The 20071-nt window shown below is 46.6% G+C and overlaps 1 protein-coding gene across 2 annotated transcripts in view; it reads left to right on the top strand.

Moving 5' to 3' along the window:
* The window catches only part of TAF1C (TATA-box binding protein associated factor, RNA polymerase I subunit C), a 273406-nt gene that overhangs the window by 112833 nt on the left and 140502 nt on the right, over nucleotides 1-20071 (top strand). For both annotated transcript variants that reach the window (XM_069626742.1, XM_069626741.1), the window contains one exon: nucleotides 11632-11879. In XM_069626742.1, the coding sequence (XP_069482843.1) occupies nucleotides 11632-11879 (248 nt within the window). The remainder of the gene's footprint in view (nucleotides 1-11631; nucleotides 11880-20071) is intronic.

Below are 20071 nucleotides of genomic sequence, written 5' to 3'. Positions count from 1 at the left end.
CTCCAAGCAACAAGTTGATGGTAGATCTCTTCCCTTGGCTGCGTCTGTAACAGCCTCCCTGCCTCTTTGAAACTTGAGAAGAACCAGCTCTGGTTTCCAGAAGCAACTCAAGACCTTACTCTTTGCTTCTGCTTTCTCTCTTCCTCTGCTGAACTCCTGGTTGAAATTGAAACTGCACTGTTCAACTGGGTACCCTCTGATCTCGGGCCCAGGTCCCCTCCCCGCCGGTTGCACTCCTGCATTGGATGCCCACCCCCCCCCCCCCAGCAACCCTTGCACTCGGGGTCTGTTTCTGTGTCCCTACAGACCCCTACCAGCACTTGACACTTGGTGCCTGATTCATGGAAGTGTTTTATAATGATGCAATCCCATAGGAAAACATTCCATGAATCAGGTCCTTGATGTCTGCACTTACCCTTGCACTTGCCACCAGCTGGCCTCCCTTTTTATTTATTTGTTCTACTGTGTGATCCCATGTACTGCACTGCCCCTTCCCCCTCACACTTTTCCCCTTCCCCCCCTCTCCTGAACTTACGCAATCTCAGTGACACCTGGCCTAATAAGATCGTTGTCTGTCTTCCCTTTGTTCCCCCTCCCTTGCCTCGTCGCACCTTGAAACACTTGTGTATAGGTGTGTTATAAATGCCATATCGTATACCTCCTGCAATATGCTCTCTTCCGCCTCTTTGTTGAGCCGGTTGGCTTCACGGACCTCATACCAGCCCAGTGATCCGTTCATCGGGACCGAGAGGGTAAGACTTATCCCGCCAGCGTCTCTCAGCTGCAGCAGTAGCAAATTTAAACGTCCCGCTTTCATACCGTATATCCCCAGTGAGTAAGCCTCCTGCTTTTCTCTGGCACACTGCTGGTGCCCAGGGGGTCACCCCCTTTTTTAGGGCCACATCGGTTACCAGGGTACCCCCCACCAGACCCCAGTTCTCCACAAGGTGTTGGGGTGCAAGGGTTCCCCCTTCTCTCCTCCTGGAACAGCAGTCCAAGGCCCCTTCTTCTGCAACAAATTAATCCTGCAGCCAGGTCCTAAAGGCAGGGCCTTTGTCATGCTTCCCGAGTCTTTCCTTGCTTTTATACTAGCCAATAGTATTTGATGAAAGGGCTATGGGGTCCTTTACTCAGTAGGGTTTCATGTGTTTTTCCTATATGTTACACAGCACCCTCCGTGCAGTAACACCGGGGTGTCATAGTGACCCCCCACCATAGACTCCATATCCTGGGACTGACTACTGTCTCCCAGGGCATGTAAAGTAACCATTGGCTTTACTAGTCCCAAATTACTAACAGAACCAGTACAAACCATCATATTGTGGACGTGCTGGTAGGGGCAATTCGATTGCCCCTGGGTCTGTTGTGCGAGGGGGCACTGTCCCGTCCCCCCTCGTCGAGTTTTGGCTGGTGGCAGTGGATACTACTTTTTATATTCAACCGCGAATATATCTCTATGGGATTTTCCCATTGTTCGAGGCTAATACTTTTTTACATAGCCTCTAACATACCGCCGGTTTATTTATTTAATATTAATTCACCGGTTGGTATTTTCTGCCAAAACTCGGTTTTAAAATGGCGTTTGTGTTCGCCTCTGTAACTCCAAACCAAAGGTCGAGCCCTTTGTTCCACTTTTGGCGGGCTTCTACACAGAAGCCCTCCAAAGTGGTGCCACTCTGTCTGGGTACCACAGGGGGTGTGGGAGGGGGTTTAGGCACCCTGGACTGAGTTGCCTTGGCAACTCAAGTCGCACTCTTGTGTGATTGGCCGAAGTGGTAGCCGGCCGGCTCACCACTTTGCATGTTTTGATTGACAGCTAGGCTGAATGAATGGGGGTTTCTTGCATAAAAGCAGGGCTTTTGGGACTGGAACTTCAGAAGTCGCCACAGGACCTGAAAATCCGACGAGGGAGAAGCTGAGCCGACCTGCTACGACGACACCACCAGTGTGGAGCCCTGCTGAACCGACTCGCCACTTCCCAACGACAGAGGAGATCTCCCTACTGGAGAGTCTTCTTCCCTTGACTGGTGGGCACAACCAGTTTACCTTCTTTTCTCGCATCCATGGACGTCTTGTGGTCGAATTGCCCATGCCAAGCACCCCGGCAACCGGATAGCCACTTACCATTGGACCGCGAATAAAAGGACCGCTCCTTTTAATTGAGAACTCTGCGGCTGATTTCTTCCCTGGCAGTGCAATGGACTCCTGTTTTCCTCCCCGACAAGATCCTCTCTTCCCCCGGACAAAGCACCGACTTGCACCCGCTGCCAGGAACAACTGCCCCTGCTGGAGCGTTCTCACCATTTTAAGGTACCGTGTCTGCCAGGCCTCCCTTTCTAAAGATTGCTACAAGGTAACAATAATCCCTTAACCTTCTGGACTGGGCTGGCCGCCTTGACCATCTAACTGGTCCCTTTCTGTTGGTCCAACTCTTTCTGAACCTTGTGCGAGACTTTTGGGCACTTTCAACCGTGTGACCTTGGACACATTTCGACCGGAGCCTCTTAAAGTGGGTCCGGTCTTGTTAACTTTGACTTTACGGTTTTAACCTGCCTTTCTCTCCTACTGTGTTCGTCCGAAAGTGTTGGGATCTGTTTCTATCTTTGCTCTGCCTTTCTCTCCCTCTTAAACCGATTGATTAGAGTGCCATCTTCGTTAAGCGCTCACCGCTGTCTGAAAATAAGTGTTGCGTTACTTAAGACTTGTCTAATAATCGTGGAAGGGAGTGTATATCTTTTAGTGACCGTGTTTTTGACCTGCTTGATATTAGTGCCAGTGTGTTTAACTAGATGTGTTTTTAAATAAATAATTATATCTCTTTTACACCAAGCTCTGGTCAGTGTTTGCTTGTTCTACTGTGTTCTATTGACCTATTGTGAATACTCTGTATACTGCCTAACTCTTCTTGAGAGAAGTCTGACTGCTCAGCCACAGCTACCAGGCAAATCTGGGTGGTACAGACTGCTACCAATTGGGTTTACTGCCAACATGTAGTCTTAAATAGTTTGCAGTGGTCCCAGAGGGAACTGCACAGGTTTCTGCTTAACACAGAGTTTGAAAATTAGAAATGAATGTACAAAGGTTTTTGGGAAGGTAACTCACGCACAACCCAGAGGAGATGATGAACATGAAATTAAATTCCCAATAATAATAATGTCGATACAGGCATTGCGTAATAAAGTTTTAATGGGTGGTGAAGAACAGCCGACGCGTGTTTCAACCACCTGTTCGTTATCAAGGCAGAACGGTCAAACGGCATATATTCATGGATAATTTGTCTCTGAATAAACTTCTAAATGAGATATATTCAGTTCTGATTTTACAAGGGTTATGTGCATATTAACAAGTAAAGTTGTCGTCCAGAAAAGTATGTGCTGAGCAGGTATAGGTCATATTAATCCAAATTTATTCAGGCTTAACTTGGTAGAATCCAAAAGAGATAATTCTCTACTGCTCTATAGCAAAATTTGTTAGTATGATGTAAACCTTTAAGGAAATATAAATGGGACAAACCCCTGCACAGTTACATGGCTGTTGCCTGAAAACAGTACGCAACAGCCATGTGACTGTGATTTTTTTGCTATAGAGCAGTAGAGAATTGTCTCTTGTGGATTCTATCACATTAAGTATGAATCAATTTGGATTTATATGACCTATACCTGTTCAGCTCATGCTTTTCTGGACCACAACTTTACTTGTTGATATGCACATAACACTTCAGTAAAGTCCCAGTGGAGCCCTGCTCCTCTGCCTGATCTCAAGAAGACCCTTGTCTGTACCTCGACCCCCTAGACCATTGGGAAAAACCAGCCTGGCACCTGCTTAAGGATCTATGCCTTCAGAAGTGTACCTTGACCAACTGGTGGACTGACCAGCTGTTTCCTGGGCTACCTCTCAGCTGTCGTCTTCTAGAGTGCATACTTGGAACTTGGAGGATCTTCAGCTTGTACTATAAGATGCCAGCTCCTGCATTTTCAGCCTTCTTGCTTCAGCAGAAGTTATGCAGGACATTCTCCTTTGTTCGTCTGCTGAAGATCAGCTGTAGCTATTTGACCGTGCTGAGTCCTATTGCGATCAGTGGTCTTTGGTCGCTGGAGGTGTCCTGGAGTTACCGGCTCCGCAGAAGTCTTTCATCTTTTCATCGCCTAGGTGTTCAGCTGGAAGGTGCCTGGAATCGAGATCTAAGCACTGCGAACGACTGACTCTACATCCTGCACCAAAATGTGATCGCTTTACCCACGACCCCTGGGCCTCCCTCAACCGGCCCAAGCACAGAAGATTGTGTCCCCAATGTATTCCAGAACCTCAGCAGTGATCTCTTGAGAAATCATAGCCAGGAGGGTAAATTAATATGCCTGTTCCTTTCCCACCTGTTCTACGTAGGGTTAGATGGCTGTAAAGTTCTGTCCCTATCGCACTCTTTCCTGTCTTTGGTCGGTGGAGGCCTTGTCATGGATCCCTTCTAGGCATATCCTAGAGTAGGGGTTTGAGGGAATTGGGTGAGTTTGCTTACCTGAACTTTACATACCTTACTTATCGCTGCTATCGTCCAATCACATTGTAAAGCTACCTGAAACTTTGGAACTGATGTGTTTAGGGCACAAGGCCCCAAACCATCACGGTTGGACGGGTTAGGCAATCTGTTTTGTGGTCATTGTAAAGTATCTTTACTGAATTTCATGCATCTGGTTACTTACCAGTGCTTCACTGGTTATTGAATCATATGGTTTCTTTCCTCTCCTAAGGGTGAATGCATAGATCTGTTGTATAGTTGGCGTGAGACAATATTTGCCTAGAAATTTTACTTATTGTGTATTTTGTAGGCCTAATTAATCGTTGTATATGTTTATACTTGCCTGTCTAACTGGAAGTATCGGTATTGCTCTTTGTGGGACTCATTGTGGCCCTAGACCACTCTCACAGCCCCCCTGAGACTAAACCTTACTCTATGCCTTTCCTGTTCACCATAATAAGTTGGCTTTGCAAACCTCACTCCCAGGGTGGATTTTGGAAATCCATCTTAACCCCCAGGGATTTCAGAAGCTACCAAAGTGGTCCATGAGTGAATCGGAGTACAGCGGATGAGCAAATATACCTGTCCCTACCACCCCTCAATACCCCAACTCTGGGTGGTGGGGGAGTTGGAAGGTTTAACAGGAGTAAAGACCTCACCCTACCTCTCTGTGATCGGTGGATTTCTGGTCAACGGTGCTCCCTTGGGCTTCTCCTAAATTGGTTGGATTGGGAATTAATGTATTCTTCAAATTTGAGTAAGTGGGAACCAAGCCAACTGGCAGTTAATTGTCCTTGGTTACCAACTCTGTATCTAGATTTCCTCCAGAAGGATCTGCAGTTTCGAAGTCACTTGCAGTCCCTGTCTCTGCTTTTTGCCCATCCAGGTATGCAGTGATGAGCAATTTCAGACTACAACTCAAGCGTTTCTGTGCACCTGTTGTTTTTTTTTTTATACAAAAGTTGATGCCTGTGACAGAACTCAGGAAAGCCCACCTTGGGTGAACAGGGTTACACTTCTTAGGTTTGGCCTGAACTACCCAAGGGTATGGTATCAATGGACGAGCACCCAAGCTTAGTCTAAGGAGTGAGGAGGTCGGTACACAGAACTCCGAGCACACCTTGTGTCAAGAAAACACTACAACACTGTAGAGTTATATGAAAATAGATAGGATTTATTTTCTCTAAGGCACAATGTTGTAATTTTAAAGAAAACCTGTACAATGGTATTAGACCACTTAGAATACACTTTACTCTTAGGATAGTAAACCACAGGTGTAGTTACATTAGAATAGTGTTTAGGGTAAAAAATCACCTAGTCAACCAACTTGAAACATAGATGGAGACTTTTAAAACGCTTTATTGATTTTGCTAACTTTGACCCAAGCCTGTCTTAAGAGTCCAACCCGGTCTGGTCTCTCGTTCAGAGTGGTCACTGGGCCACCAGGGGTTGGACAGGAAAAAGGGGGGCCAGAGTATAGTGTTCAAAGGGGTAGTATCCAGCAGGATTCCCCACTGTTGCTGCAAGTATAAAAACATTGGTCTAAAAGCAGCTCAGGGAGACTTTAGGGCCCTCCTGAAGGATTGCCCCATTGATCAGTGTCCTAGGGCAGGTGGTTTTACTGCAAGAGTACAATGGGTTGTCCACCCCAGTATAACTATGGAGACCTGAGAAGATGCAAGCTAGCTGCAGCCCCCTCAGCCGCAGGATCAAGCAAGCAGACTGTTGGTAAGTTATAGCAGGAGTGGGACAGTATCTTTAATGAAGAAGCAATTGCACCATGACGGTTCCAGCAGTGAGGCGACAGCCGACAGTCACAGGTTTCTCTGTCTTGGCGACAGAAGAAGGGGACTCCTGTGTTTCTGGCCACAGCTTTCGTGCAAACACCCAGCAAAAGATCTTTGTGGTTCTGGCTTGTTATCGCCTTTTTCAGGCTCAGAGGAGCATCTGTTATTGCAGTGGTCAACTCTTCTCGGTCCTCGCCTCTGGTGATGGGACTTTCAGGAGCCAGTTCGAGTAGATGTGGGTCTAGGAGGATGCCCTCGAAGTTGCAGGTGAAACTGGGCTTCTGGAGACTATGCACAAAGGAGCAGCACAGGACCCCGGATATTGGGAGTTTGCAGACCGTGGACATTGAAGCTCTTCCAGGGATGGCGCAAATTGTAGTTAGTCTTGGGACTGGTTAAGCCCACTAGTGCATGGGAGAAACTCGTCCTCTTCCGATCTTCCCTGTCGCTCAGAAGGAGGAGGTCAGGATAGCAGCAGTTACTCAACAGGCTCTGGCGGTCGTTGGAAGTTGCTGTAAGAATCTTGCTTCGTCCTTTGGAATCTTCTGTTCCAGTGGTCAGAGTTTCAGCTCCACGACCTCAGAATATATACAGTAACACCAATCATGTCCCATTCAAACTTGTGGGTGGTTGGCTGTCCAATGGTTCAGCCAGCTTCCCAGTCTGAACTGGTTTCAGTCAGGCACACTGCAGGACAAAGGATGGGGGAGTTTCGGTCACCCCCTACCACTTCTTGTCCTGTCAGTCACTTTTGCTGGCTTTCTTTGGGAAGCCCGGCGAAGACAAAGGGACAAGAAAACCCTCCCCCACCCAGAAAGGTAGAAGAAGGAAAAGGAACCAGAATGGACGAGTCATCTTGTTCAGGGATTAAAAAAGTAAGACCACCATTTTGAGTTGATGGTGTCCCTTGTGTCCCCTACCGCAGCTGCAAAGACAGTCTGTGATTTAAAAGTTCACAAAAAGTCATGCAAAGCGTACACTGCCACCAGCCTGAACATGAACCTGTCAGTCAAACAAAGTTATTGGAGAAAAGGGATACGTTGTCTTCCCTCAACTCGCCACTTAAGGTGGGTTGTGCTGATCTCGAACAAAATAAACACATACGGTATAAAAAGTATCCCCCTGCCCTTCTAACTTTAGGAGCTAGTCAGGAAAATAAAGAAACAATGCGGGGAATGCTCTAGGAGCTTCCAGTGGTTCTATGTCAAATGACCTCATTTTAAAACTCTCAAAAGAAAAAGACTGATTTAAAATCACCGATTTTTCTTTTTCTTTTGATGGTAAAACCATCATTGTAAAGGTCTTTTTCGCTTGAGAGCTTTACAATGCGTGTTTCTTTTAAAATAAAATATCCGGGGGCTTTGACACCCACCCAACCCCCAAGCTCCCCCCTTGGTACTCGCCACTATCCCCCACCCTCTCCCACAGGATTTCCTTTAAATCTGGTGTTTTGCCACCCAAACTCCCATCTCTCACCCCCACACCCTCCGACTCCCCCAAAGCAGAACACAGCCAGACACACAACACACACCCGTTCTCCTCGTCCTGCACTTCTGGGTCCCGCTGAACCTGTCCGCCCCTGCGTGCACTCGTGTGCGGCAGGGGCGAGACAGTTCGATTTAGAAAGTCTGCTGTGTGTGGTCACGTAGTGTCTTTCTAAATCAATCTTTTAGTGAAAAGATCTTTAGAAAAAGATCTTTTTACCCAAAACGGTTTCCATTAGTACTGCGCAGAAGGTGTGGTGTGCTGATTTAGTAAAACATGGATGCCAGAAAGTTGAATGAAAGCAGGTCTCCAAATAGAATTACCAAAAAGTGTTACAAAAGGTTCCATATACCAAAGTGAAAAGGAGGGTTAGGTGGGGGCAAGGGGAAAATTCCTACTCGGGGGAATTGGCAAAAATGCCAGGTGTCCAGCAAAACGGTGCTTGGGGACTCAAGAGTGGAGATTTCACACAAGAAAGAAATCTATTCTAACCACGCCCATCTGCCCAACCCTGGCAAGTGTTAGAATAAATAAAGAAAATTGGCCTCCTGGCTATCTTGCTTCAGTGGTCGAAATAATGTTTCTAACACTGTAGCTAATGCGATACAGATTCGCTTTTATCAGTGATAGTGTTGCATCGTTTCTCATATTACATTTGATAAGCGTCATATACACTTAAGGGCACATGCGCGCCTTGTTAGTCAGCCGACACGTGTTTCGACCCAAAGGGTCCTTATCAAGGCTATTGTCAATTTTCTTGAGCCCCCTGTGGGGTCCTGGTCCTGATACGAGTGCTGTCTGGTAGACAAGCGTGGCTCCTGGTGGGCCCTGTGTGCTCTATATAATCCTCGGTCCGTTCCGGCTCGTATCAGGACCAGGACCCCACAGGGGGGCTCAAGAAAATTGACAATAGCCTTGATGAGGACCCTTTGGGTCGAAACACGTGTCGGCTGACTAAAAAGGCGCACATGTGCCCTTAAGTGTATATGACGCTTATCAAATGTAATATGAGAAACGATGCAACACTATCACTATCAGCAGATGGTGAACCACAATGTCCAGCTCTCATAGTTCTGGTGGAGTGATGCGTGAGTTGGGCATTAGGCTTGCTGCAGATAATAACTTGCATTTATGTAGCGCTACAAACAGTCAGTTATCTGAGCGTCTGCTTATTATTAACCACGGTGTGTGGGGCTTATTTATCGACCTCGGAAGAACGAAAGGATGAGTTTGGCCCTGCTGAGATTCGAACCTGCGCTAGCAGGCTCTGCACAGATGTCAAGGCGAACGCTGTGCTATCTGACCAGCTATGATGGGGTGCTTAGATCTATAGGAGATGTTCTTGTGCAACATAAGCAGAGGTACATTTTTGTTATTTTCCATACACTGTCTGCCACCTGCTGTTGGGCACCCTCTGGAACTCCTGAATTGTGTAACGGGTAGTCTTGTACGAGAGGGCCTCTTAGCTGGAGAGGACAGGGATATTATTGCCAGCCGCCTCATGCGGTTTGCGTGATGATTCTCTAATCGCAGCAGTAAAGGGAAACGTATTGTTTGCTTGAATCAATCGAAGCTCTTTAGCCACATGGGACTCCTGAATTTGTGACAACCCACACACCTTACCCCTTTTGCTTCTCGGCCCACTCACATAACCAGAATTTGTATGTGCTTTTCAACTGGATGATGATTTCAGTTTGGAGCCATTCCCAGGGAAGTTGTACAAAGTATTTCACCAATCGCAGCATTAACCTCCCTGATCGGGATAATTATTGTAGCTGACTTTTTCAGCCTGTGCCTGGAGACCAGGATGTTTTTACTTTTGGTCTTTTTGCTGCAGCAGAATTGTGTAAAGTTAATAAGTAATAGATCAACTATTAAGTACTATCTGTCTTACCAGACCATTGGTTGTTATAGGGTTACAATTAAAATAATTGGCTGGGCAGTACTCCAGGGCTGATTTGAGGACCTGGTTTAGGCTTCCGGGAAAGCACCAAGTTTTTGAAATTCAGGGCGGGACGATAGTGGCGACCCTTTTTCCATGGGATCAAGGAGATGTCCTACGGCGTGGGTTTGAACACTGTATCGCCCCTTTTATCGCCTTGTCAGAATATGGATTCCTCTGGTGGCACCCTAGTCATTTCACACTGGCAAATATCTTTTATATCCTACACATCCCTACACTCAATGTACACATAGCACTTTATAAAACACCTTGCGTTGTTATGGCCCTCCTTTGTCTCGCCTATATCAGCATACTCCTGGCAGGAGTAAATACCTGGTTCAAATATATGAGCAATAACAAAACAATCTGTCAGTGGTGATTTGTGGATAGATCAGGGCATAGTTGCAGGCCTGAATAATTCTATACGATACCCAGGCAGCACATGGGAGACCTGTATCAGGAGTATGAGATTGGTTGGGGAGGCACACTACATGCCAGATAACCTGTCGCAAGGTCATGGTAACTGATGCAGTGTTAGCAGTAGGCACAAGCACACATGGCATAAGAAGTTCTGACAAAGAGTTGAAGTGCTATGATCAGGAAAGAAGACTGGATCTGGTGTTACTAATCGGAGCAGAGGGTAGTAGGGGATCAATGCTAGAGAGCATGGGAACACATATATTGTCCCCCCTCTGCTCAACGTTTGTAGTGAGTTCTAAAATCTTTTCAAGATGGATCTGGTTTTATTGAGACCCACCTAGGACTGCTAGGGATCTACCCAAGAAACAAACAGGGAACAGGAAGGGTTTAGGTTTCAGCTAGATTTCAAGGATCATTTCGTTTGATATTTGATCTGGTAAGTGTTGGTGTATTTTAGGCTTAATCTTGCACTTATGCGAAAGCTAATTCAGACAATTTATGTTTTAACCTTTTCTCAGGCAGCCAGTTAAGGGATGTCAGGCTGTGGTTGACATTGTTCTAGGATTTGAGGATGAGGACCAATTTAGATACTTTATTCTGGATTAACTGAAGTTGTTGCAGTTGACTATTTATTTAGACCACATACAAGGCATTAGTTGCCTGGCCCTGTTGCCTTAGATTTTGGGAGGCATGTTGTCATGGTAGGGTACGACTACCCTAAGGAGATAAAATAGAAAATGTGGCTTTTTTAAAAATGTGAAATGAATCTGGTATTGGAAGGAGAATGATACCCAATTTTATTAGCATTTTCAATTAATGGCCCAAAACAGGAGGTACTTGAAGTCCCTGCATCGGTTACATACAGGTGATCCAGGCACTCACATGGGCACCCAGCATCCTTCTGCATATGTATGTATGTATGTCTGTCTGTGAAATCCAGTATATTTGAATTGGCGCAAGTGCTAGGCCTGGTTGGCCTGAGGAGACGCACCTTTCCATTGCTACACTGTAAACCGGACTTTGATTGCCTGGTATGCCTCTCTCACTACACTCTTTGTGAACTGATAGATCAACCTCCATGTATTATCTGTATTGATCGAGCGAATCTTATATGCCGAGTTTGAATCCCCACTCGCCTTGTTTTATACATGAACCCTTTTATTGCATGTTAATTAGGAAAGATTCACTCTGTTCTGATTTTGTGTTCTAAGTACAAGTGAATCTTAGTGTGTTTTTTATTTTTCAGTTTAGAAGATCTCAGCTTTACAGGCAATCCATGAATATATTATTTTTAAAGTTATTGTGTAAAACATGTACAGTATTCACTTTATAGTTTGTCTAAAATGTTTGTTTGAAGCAGCCAATTTAAACATTCTGCAACCAGATGAAAATGTTAGGAATGAAATGAATAACTTGTTCTGCACGGTATGGTACTTCTCTCTTGGCATGCTCCACATAAGTGCCTCTTCTCTTCATGTTTGCAGCTGTCCCTGGGCTTACAAAAGTGTGAGACTTCGTCGGCTGTCCTACTTGGCCCGTAACTGGCTTTACGAGATTCCTCTGGTTACCTTGGCACAGCAGATCCATGAAGAATTAGCCAGAGAATGGGGCCATCTTCAGTTTAACGAGGCACACACAGGCGGAGCCCTAGTCTATGTGCCCTGGAGTGAGAGCCACGGAAGGCAGGAAGGGTGCCTTGTCCACCCAGGAGGGAAGGCCATGAATGTACTCAGTATCCTTTATTCTACATTTTGGTCCTTGGTGAAGGTGGCGGCTGGGTGGTGAGCAGACTTGACAGCCAGCAGAGGAGAGGGGAATTTACTGGGAAGAGGTACTGTAAGTTCTCCAGCATTGGATCTTTCCTGGATTCACATGCTTTGAACATTCCCTGTCATCAGGCTGGGAATACTCAGTAACCTCCGTTTACACTAAAGAATAAACGGTTCCTGTTAGGGAGAATTCTCAGAAATGTGTTAATTCAATTCTACCTTAGAGACCCCCAGCTCTTTTGCTGGTCTTTAGGACTTTTTATCTCTCATGTACTTTTAATGTGATTTAATTTGTGTTCCTTTTTGACTTTGGAGTCTGAAAAGCTCCATAGGTATCATCTTTACATTGTGTCACACAGCACCTTCAGTGCAGTGTCACAGGGAAGTCTCTTGGATTTCCCAAAGGTTTAAATACCTTCTCTTGGTGAAACTACTGTTTCCAAGAGCAGTGAAGTGAAATTGACTTCACTTACATTTTGTAACTTTCTAGACCCAGCACACACTATCCTACAATAGGGTTGTGGGGGGGATACTTGGTATCCCCTTTGTCTAGCTTCTCGTAACATTTCATGTTGCCCTTCCTACAATTAATGGCTGGTGGCAGTGGTTTACTTTTTACTGCCATTGTGTGTTTTTACCGCGGACTGCGTTCGCAGCCATGGTAAGGCACTCATGGGTGCCCATTTTGTTAAAATGGTCCGGTCTTCTTTTTTTGCTGTTTCTTGTCAGGAAGGCCCTTCTTGCGATTTACTCTGCGCGCCAAACCAGGTTTGGTCTCTTTGTTTTGTCTTTGGCGGGATTCACGAGTGAAGCCCGCCTCTGGCACCCGTATGTCTGGCGGGGTCTGGAAGTGATGGAGGTGCCCAAAACTCCCTGTGCATAATTCCCTTGGTTATAGAAATGCACCCAAAGGTGATTGGCTGGCTAGCTGTCCGGCAGCCACCCTGCTGTGTGATTGGCAGCTAGGCTGGAATGAATGGGAGAAACCTGCATGAAAGATGAGGCTTTTTAGCTGGAAGTCGACCACTGGACGAAGGAATCCGAAGAACGCCTGCTGTAACTCCTGGACCGTTAGTATGCCCGGTGAAGCCCTGCTGCTGTGCTGAAGCTATGAATTCACCTCGACTAGAGAAGCTCTGCAAGGACAAATTCTCCCTTTGACTCGGTGGGACCAATCAACTCCAAAGTAAGCCCGTCTGGACATCCTCTCGGAGCTGGTTGCATTTCCACTGCAGTTGCTGCTGGAACCGAAGAGCCAGTGAGAGGAACACCAGATTGTGTGCGTTGCTTTTAAGTCGGACCCGAGTGCTAGGAATATCCTCCCGACTTCCCTGTTGCAGGACTCGCTAAGCCTGATCCACCTCAACAGAATGCTGGACCCCAGAAGCAAAGAAAGTCTGAAGTGGTATCAGAGAATCACAGTGTTGCTATTTGCCGTCGGACGTGAGGAGCTGAAACGCTGAAGAACAGCTGAATTGAAGTTTGCCCATTGCTGCTGCTGACAGTCGCATTGCAGAGCAGGAGTCCCCAGACGTCCTCCCTCAAGCCCCCATGACTGAGGCCCAGGAACAACAGGATCTGCAAAGCTGCACAGGAATAGAAGCCAGCTGGAACCATTTCTTCTAACCAGAGGTACTGTACAGTCTAAGAGAACGTACCTCTTGTTGTGTAGCCTTACTTGCTCTCAGTTGAGGACTCGCTTACCTTGCAGAGTTGCTAAAGCTTTGCCCTTCACAAGCCTCCCAGCTTGTGGCCCTTCAAGTGTTCTATTTTCTACAAACATTGTGCAAGACTTTTTACCTACCTGCAAAGAAGATCTTCAGCTCCCCTTGACATTGTGCAATTAACATTGGCTGTCCTGGCTCCCTGAGGGACTCCTCTTTGCCTCTGATTGTGTGCTTTGGAAGGTGTCGAAAAGTACTTGCCCGTTTATGAGTTATTTGTTAACCTTTTGTTTTATTCCTCTATTCTATCCTTTTCACCTTACTCAGTATTGCTCTGAGTGTCTGTGTGCCATCCCCATCTGATTTAGAGAAACCGAGAGTGTGTTTTAAAGTATATTTAAGTGTTATATGTTTTGCTCCCTTTCTGAAGAAGGCTTATATAACTGACTGTGAAATAAATTAATAATTGTTTTATCAATCAAGAAACCTTGAGTATAAGTGTTTATTTAGATGACTGCATTGTGAAACTGTCACAACATTACTGCTCACATTGACCCCTCTTGAGATGAGCCTGGCTACTCGACCACGCTACCAACTTGTGTAGTTCAGACTTTTAGCAAAGGTTGGGTCCCTGTTGCCAGGAGGTCAAGGTTATTGTAGTGCACCCAAAAGGTACTGCATACAATCTTGCCTAACAGTTCCCTATTGCAACCCATCTCCTCCCTTTTTGGTGTATTCCGCCCCAGCCAATGGGACGTCTAGTATGAAGCCCCGCCCTGGAGGCCATCTTCAGATTTTAACCACACGGCGTGCTGAGGAGTCTTCAACCTTCTTTTCTGCTGTGAGAAAATTTGGCATAAAACATGAGAAAGACTTCTATCAACAGGAAATTTCCTACAACTCTTCATCTACAAAAATATAGATAAGTTTGAGGGAATATTGCATGGAGGTGAAGGCAAAGAAGCCCCTTTCATATCGTGCCAGACAATGTGCAGGTAGACTGCGACAACCTTTAGTGCTATAACACTTAGAAATAGGCATAGAAGCAGAGGTCCCCCCCACACCTCCACCCATCTGAGGCATCAACTATAGCTATTGCAAAACCTTGCGGCGCAGTTGGTTACTGCCACCCCTAATGGTTCTCATAGCCCAGTTTTGAAATCCCATCATTGGCTCCCAGTGAAAAAGAGGATCGTTTTTAAATGCCTGGTCCATCGGGCCTACTACCAGGTGGGAGCTGCTTTTTTGCAGGAGAAATGCCTGCCGTAAATTCTAGCTGGAGTATTCCGTTCCAGTAATGAGTGCCTGCCTGTAGTCTCTAGATTCCGTCTCCACAGGGTGTGGGTGGGCTTTCTCAGTGGCTGCTAGCAAGCTTTAGAATGACCTACCAGCATGATTCAAGCATACTAGTTATCACTTGCAGTTCCACCGTCAGCTTAAAACCTTCCAAAGGTCACTATCTTATGTGTTTGCAGAGTAAATGTCTTTACTGTATTTCTGCTAAGCTCCGCAAGAGTGCGTTATTAACCACAATACGAAAGAACTGTCATTACTTTCAAATCACTGTAACAAATCTAACCGCAAGCAACTACCAACTAAGCAGTGGCCTTTGAAAAGTATTCTTAAGTAGTCCTAAGTGTTTTGGTTCTATGTACTTAAGTATTTAAAGGTGATAATTGTGTAAATGTAATACACATAAATGTATATAGAAATATATATGTAAGTGTTTCTTTGGAATTACATTGCTAGCTAAGATTCAGTGTATTTGACTACAGCTCACATCTTCCTCTGCCACACTACCGGGTGTACAGCAGTAGTACAGACTGCTACTAAGAGTTGGGTATCTACAAACCACTGGGATAGTTTACTGAAGCCCTGAAGAAAAATAGTTGGTTAGTGTTATACTAGCAGAGCTTCAAGTTGTAGAGTGCGTTTCTGCGCACAGCAAGTCTTTTAAAGTCCAAAATGCAACCCTAGCTAAAAGGCTGTTTGGAGAGGCTCAAAGTCTTGTAAAGCAGTAGAAGTCAAAAGTTCCTGTGGATACTTTTTAGTCTCTTGGAAGGAAGATGCAAGAAGGCAAAAGTAACGGTGGAGACCCAGTTAAAGACGTGCTAAGGTGACACAAGCAGCACCTTGATTCAGAGCTAGGAGGGGGGTAACTTGGACACCCAACACAATATCTTAGATTAGAAAAAAAGATTGTGGCTGGATGCTCTTCGATGTGACGGCGCTGGACCCGGCCCCCGGATTCCTTGGTCTAACGACGAAAGGTAAGACAAAGGACAGGATCTCTCAGCAGCAGTCTCGAGAGTGGACCTCTGGCACAGCTTTCACTGTGTGGATTTGGTGCCTTTTCTACAGCACCAACAAAGGACCCGATTTGCCCGGTCAATCTTTGCTTCTTACAGTCCCACACTCTGCTGAGGGGGGTGTAGACTAGTTGGATCGGATCTCTGGAGTGTCCTTGAGGGCTCAGCAAAGATTTGGCAGACTTCAGCATTTCCTCGATGATTCACTCAGAATGGCCAGCAGGTCCCCTGGTTTTGGGATTTCGCAGCTCTGGGAAACTCACAGGACCTCGGGCAATGGCTCAAAACAAGTAAGTTCTTGGGTGTGTTTGTTCCCACCAGTCAAAGGTAAGGAGTCCTCTTTGGAGATCCTCTGCCGCACAGAAAATGGGGTCAGGGCAGCAGTGGTCGCTTCACAGTGTTGAAAAAGGGCATGCAAGCGTCTCTGGTCGTCGTCTTCGGTTACTTCATATTCCAGCGGTTGACTTGCTTTTCACCCCAGGAGCTTCACTGTTTATACAGTTCCAGCACTCGCTCCTCTGCAATCTCTCTCAGCAGTTTACAGAATGAGGCAGGTGGCTGTCAAATCAGGACAGCCAGACCCCGAGTGGGAGCTGGTTCCATTCAGGCACTCGGGCAGACCAAGGACAGGGTCCACTTCCTGCCTGCCCAGACACACTGGAGCTAAGGCGGGGGACACCCAAGGGTTCCTGCCAAAGGGGAGAGACAGAAAGACTCACTCTCTCTCACACACACTCACCCTCCCCCACCCCCGACTGGTGGAAGGGCTGATAAAAATCAATCTCTCAGACTGTACATTTTTAAAAGAGATACTAAGTTCCCATCTATCCATAAGAACGGTAGTTACTTGAGGGTAAAGAAAAGAATCTCAAAGGAGGACCCTAAGGGTCCCCAGCAACACTGCCCATAAGGAGCTGCGTGCTGAAATAGTAAAATACAGATGCCTTTGAGTTATGGAGACAAATAGACTCAATAGGACAGTAACATACAAAGGAAAGAGTTCCAAGAGAGAGCCCATAAGAATGAATGAGTGGGAAAAGGCTCCACTCATTCAAAGTTAAAGAAAAAGGTCCAGAAGTCCAGTAAAAAGTGCTGGGGGTCTCACTAGGGGTGGAGATGAAGCATACAAATGATACATCTCCCTAGCAGTCCTCAAAACAAGGGTCACACCATCTCTAAGCAAGGCATGGCCCACAGGGTGACGTCAGCTATTTCAAAATGTCATACAGAAGCAAACAAGCCCTTGCAGGGGCCAGTGAGGTCCCACTCCAGAAGAGCAATGGGGTCATTGGCAGCGTTGTGGGCAGGCATCCCACTAGCTGAAATCTGTAAAGCGGCTATCTGGGCGGGTCTGCTCATCTTTGTGAAACACTACTGCATGGAAGTACAGAACGAGTCGGAGGCAAAAGTGGGGAGAGCAGTATTGTAGCATCTTTTTCAATAAGGAATGCCTCTGTTCTCTTCTTCCCCCACTATATATAACTGCATATTAATGCTATACATTCTAATCAAAGCATGTGAATCCACGAAAGATCAAATGCTGGAGAAGGTGTATTTTGCTTCCTGTAACTCCTGTTCTCCCACGTTGGTTGGAGAACAGGAGTTCAAGCCTGACATTGGAGGGGAGCTGATTGGCTGGATCTGCTTGTGCGGTGCCAATATATTGAATGATGGTGTGCGCAATTAAATGGTCCATGGTACCCAGCAATAGTATCTTTTTAGTTTTGGTAGTTTGGGGTTAGCCATTGTGATCCTTTGGCAAAGTTCATACAGGAAGGATTCAATGTGTATAAGCACAGGACCGTTGACACCAACACAGTCCCATGGCCTTCATAAGAGAGTTTCTGATGTTTTTAATCTGCGGAGTATTGCACATTTTGTTTTTCGTAGTTGAAAAGGGGACGTCGACAAGGCGTGTCTGTAACACTATCCCTATAGTGACGTGCATTGTACCCACAATCCCTCACGTGTCGAGGTCCCTCAGATTGTTTTTTTCTGCCCAGATATCGGTCGCCTTAACGCGGAGCTCGTTCGAGAGAAATTGCAAAACATTTACTTGACCTTTTGGTCGTTATTTATTATACATTACATTAGATCCCTCCTTCGACGGCGAAGCTGTTTCACCGCTGAGTAAGAACTTCGACGGTGGTGACTTAGACGGAGGATATCCTTCGGCGCTACCGAACACGTGGCCCGGCCTCACGTTCGGCGCTACCGAACACGTGGCCCGGCCTCACGTTCGGCGCTACCGAACACATGGCCCGGCCTCACGTTCGGCGCTACCGAACACGTGGCCCGGCCTCGCCGGCCTAAGACAGTAGGGAGAGTGGGGGTCGTGGGACATTTCTTTCTACTTCTAAGCATGCCTTTCTCTTTCACCCCCCTTTCCTTCGGGGTCGTTATCACTTTTAATTGTATCCTCAGCTATGGAGAAGTCTCAGTTTATATTTTGCCCACGCTGTAAGGGCAAATTCACATAGAAAGATAAGCACAAGCGGTGTAACTGTTGCTTACCCCTCGACCACAACGAGGACGACTGTGCGGACTGTAAACTTCTTCACCCAAAAACTTTAAAGGACTGCAGGGTCAAGAGGGGGGCAACCTACACTATGTCTAGAGCTGATTCCTCACCCGCCGCCGCCGAGTGTAACAAGGACAGTGATAACCCGACCTCCGTTTAGGAGGTTGTAGACCTCTCTAAGGAGCGTACCCGCTCCTCAGCGTCTGTCCCCGGCCCCGACAAGTTCGGCTCATGCCCTACTTATGGGGATGAACACCCCAGAGACACTGACGAACACAGAAAACATAAAGATAAGCACACCACCCACGGCACTTCTTCGTCGAAGATGAAGAAAGCCCTAGCGCCAACGGAGCCGCTGGGCCCACCAGCGTCCTCCACCGACTGCAAGGGTCGCAAGCCCTCCCCGCCACCGCAGACGCGACTAGCGTCTGGGCTACCTGCAGACAAGGGCGCTACCACCAAAACGCCAGGCGACGTGCCTTGTAAGAGTGCGACCGCCGCCGAAAGAGACTCGCCTCCAGACCGTTCTGGGTTACCACATTGGACATTTGAGAGATTCCAATCATGTATGGACAAGCTGGATAGATTTGTCCACTCCTGAACATAAAACACCCAAGAGGCCAAGGGAGGTACTTCATGAGGACCCCATGTCTAAATATCCTAGACTATTTGACCCCCTTCAGATGGAGACTAATATTTATGACCTCACTGAAGAAGACTCTCACTTCCAAGAGGATGAGGAGTTCTTAAATAGTGAAGACCAACAGAGCCTCGAAGAAGAAGGTTTTGAGGAAAATCCTGACATAGGTGTGGGGGGCTTCGAAGAAGACCCAGATGAAGGTGGCTCACAGCCTTGGCAGTCCCCAACAGCGTCTACAGACCTTGAGATCCTGAACCTTTCCTCTCCTCAAACCACACCGTTCAGGAACCCGTCACCTATAGATAACCAACCAACTTTCAACACGCTACTACGGAAAGCAGCAGAGCACTTTGAAATTGAGACTGGGGAAATTACTCACGATATTGATTTTGTAGAAAAAAATCATTAAGGAAAAACCTCCCTCTATCCAGACCATTCCCCTCCTCTCCTCAGTTAAGAGACAAATCATCCCATCGCTGTCTACACCTGCGTTGGTTAAAGGGGTCAACCCTAGAATTGAAAAACTGTTTACTCCCACTCCTTCGGACCCATTATACATTAAGGATCACTCAATACCAGATTCCTTGGTGGTAACTACCACAAGGAAAAAGGCGGGGGTTCCGCTATCAACTAGCGAAGCAACCCCGGACAAGGAAGGAAAGAAACTCTACGCCCTGGGTAAGAGAATTACAGCCTAGGCAGCTTTTTCCACCAGAATTGCCAATAATAATAGCTTACTGGTAAGTTATGCTGATGCCCAATGGGGAAAGTTACGCCAAGACCTCGAGGAAGTCCCTGAGCCCTTAAGAACTCGCTTGTTCACCACTGTAACAGAAGGAACTCTGGTTAACCAGAGCATCATTAAAAACACACTTGATGCTGCAGAAACGGCTGGCCGTTCTTTAGACCAGGGGATACTTCTGAAGCGGCATGTCTGGCTCCGCAACTCGGGTTTTAAGCCAGAAACGCAGGCGTCACTCATTAATAAACCAATAGAGGATTCTAACCTCTTTGAGAAAGC

The sequence above is a fragment of the Ambystoma mexicanum genome, chromosome 6p, assembly GCF_040938575.1.
Source record: "Ambystoma mexicanum isolate Mex_15411 chromosome 6p, UKY_AmexF1_1, whole genome shotgun sequence".
NCBI classification, from domain to species: Eukaryota; Metazoa; Chordata; class Amphibia; order Caudata; family Ambystomatidae; genus Ambystoma; species Ambystoma mexicanum.
This window is presented reverse-complemented; position numbering and strand designations above follow the sequence as displayed.